The 651-nt window shown below is 51.8% G+C and overlaps 1 protein-coding gene across 1 annotated transcript in view; it reads left to right on the top strand.

Annotated features, from left to right (window-relative positions):
• Positions 1–525, top strand: part of EMH_0007300 (uncharacterized protein) — a gene marked incomplete at both ends in the record, with an annotated part of 2,538 nt that extends 2,013 nt beyond the window's left edge. The window contains one exon of the mRNA XM_013497956.1: positions 3–525. Within this exon, the coding sequence (XP_013353410.1) occupies positions 3–525 (523 nt within the window). The remainder of the gene's footprint in view (positions 1–2) is intronic.
• Positions 526–651: the final 126 nt, after the last annotated feature.

Here is a 651-nt window from a genome sequence, read left to right as displayed (position 1 = left end):
CAGCAGCAGCAGCAGCAGTATGATCAAAAGCAGCAGCAACATCAGAAGCACAAGCAGCAGCAGCAGCACAAACATCATCATAAACAGCGACAGAAGCAGCAGCAACAGCAACAGCAGCAACAGCAACAGCAGCAGCAGCAGCAGCAACAGCAGCAGCACAAACATCATCACAAGCAGCAGCAGCAGCAGCATCAGCATCAGCAGCAACAGCATCAGCAACAACAACAACAGCAGCAACAGCAACAGCAGCAACAGCATCAGCAGCAACAACAACAACAGCAGCAGCAGCAGCATCAGCAGCAGCAACAGCAGCAGCACAAACATCATCATAAGCAGCAGCAACAGCAAGAGCAGCAGCAGCAGCATCAGCAGCAGCAACAGCAGCAGCCCAAGCATCATCACAAGCATCAGCAGCAGCAGCACGAACATCATCACAAGCAGCAGCAGCAGCAGCATCAGCACCAGCAGCAACAACAACAGCAGCAGCAGCAGCAGCATCAGCAGCAGCAGCAGCAGCAGCAGTAGCCTGACAGCAGCAAGATGCCTGATAGCGAGTGCTCTAACGAGGGTTTGGTTTTCTTCTTTAGCTAGAAACAGCAGCTGCGGCAGCAGCAAATGTTTTTTTATTTCAGCAGCAACAAGTAAACTTAG

Source organism: Eimeria mitis, genomic scaffold (assembly GCF_000499745.2).
Source record: "Eimeria mitis Houghton genomic scaffold, Emh_scaff305, whole genome shotgun sequence".
Taxonomy (NCBI): domain Eukaryota; phylum Apicomplexa; class Conoidasida; order Eucoccidiorida; family Eimeriidae; genus Eimeria; species Eimeria mitis.
Note: the sequence above shows the minus strand (reverse complement) of the source record. Positions and strands in the feature narration are given on the sequence as shown.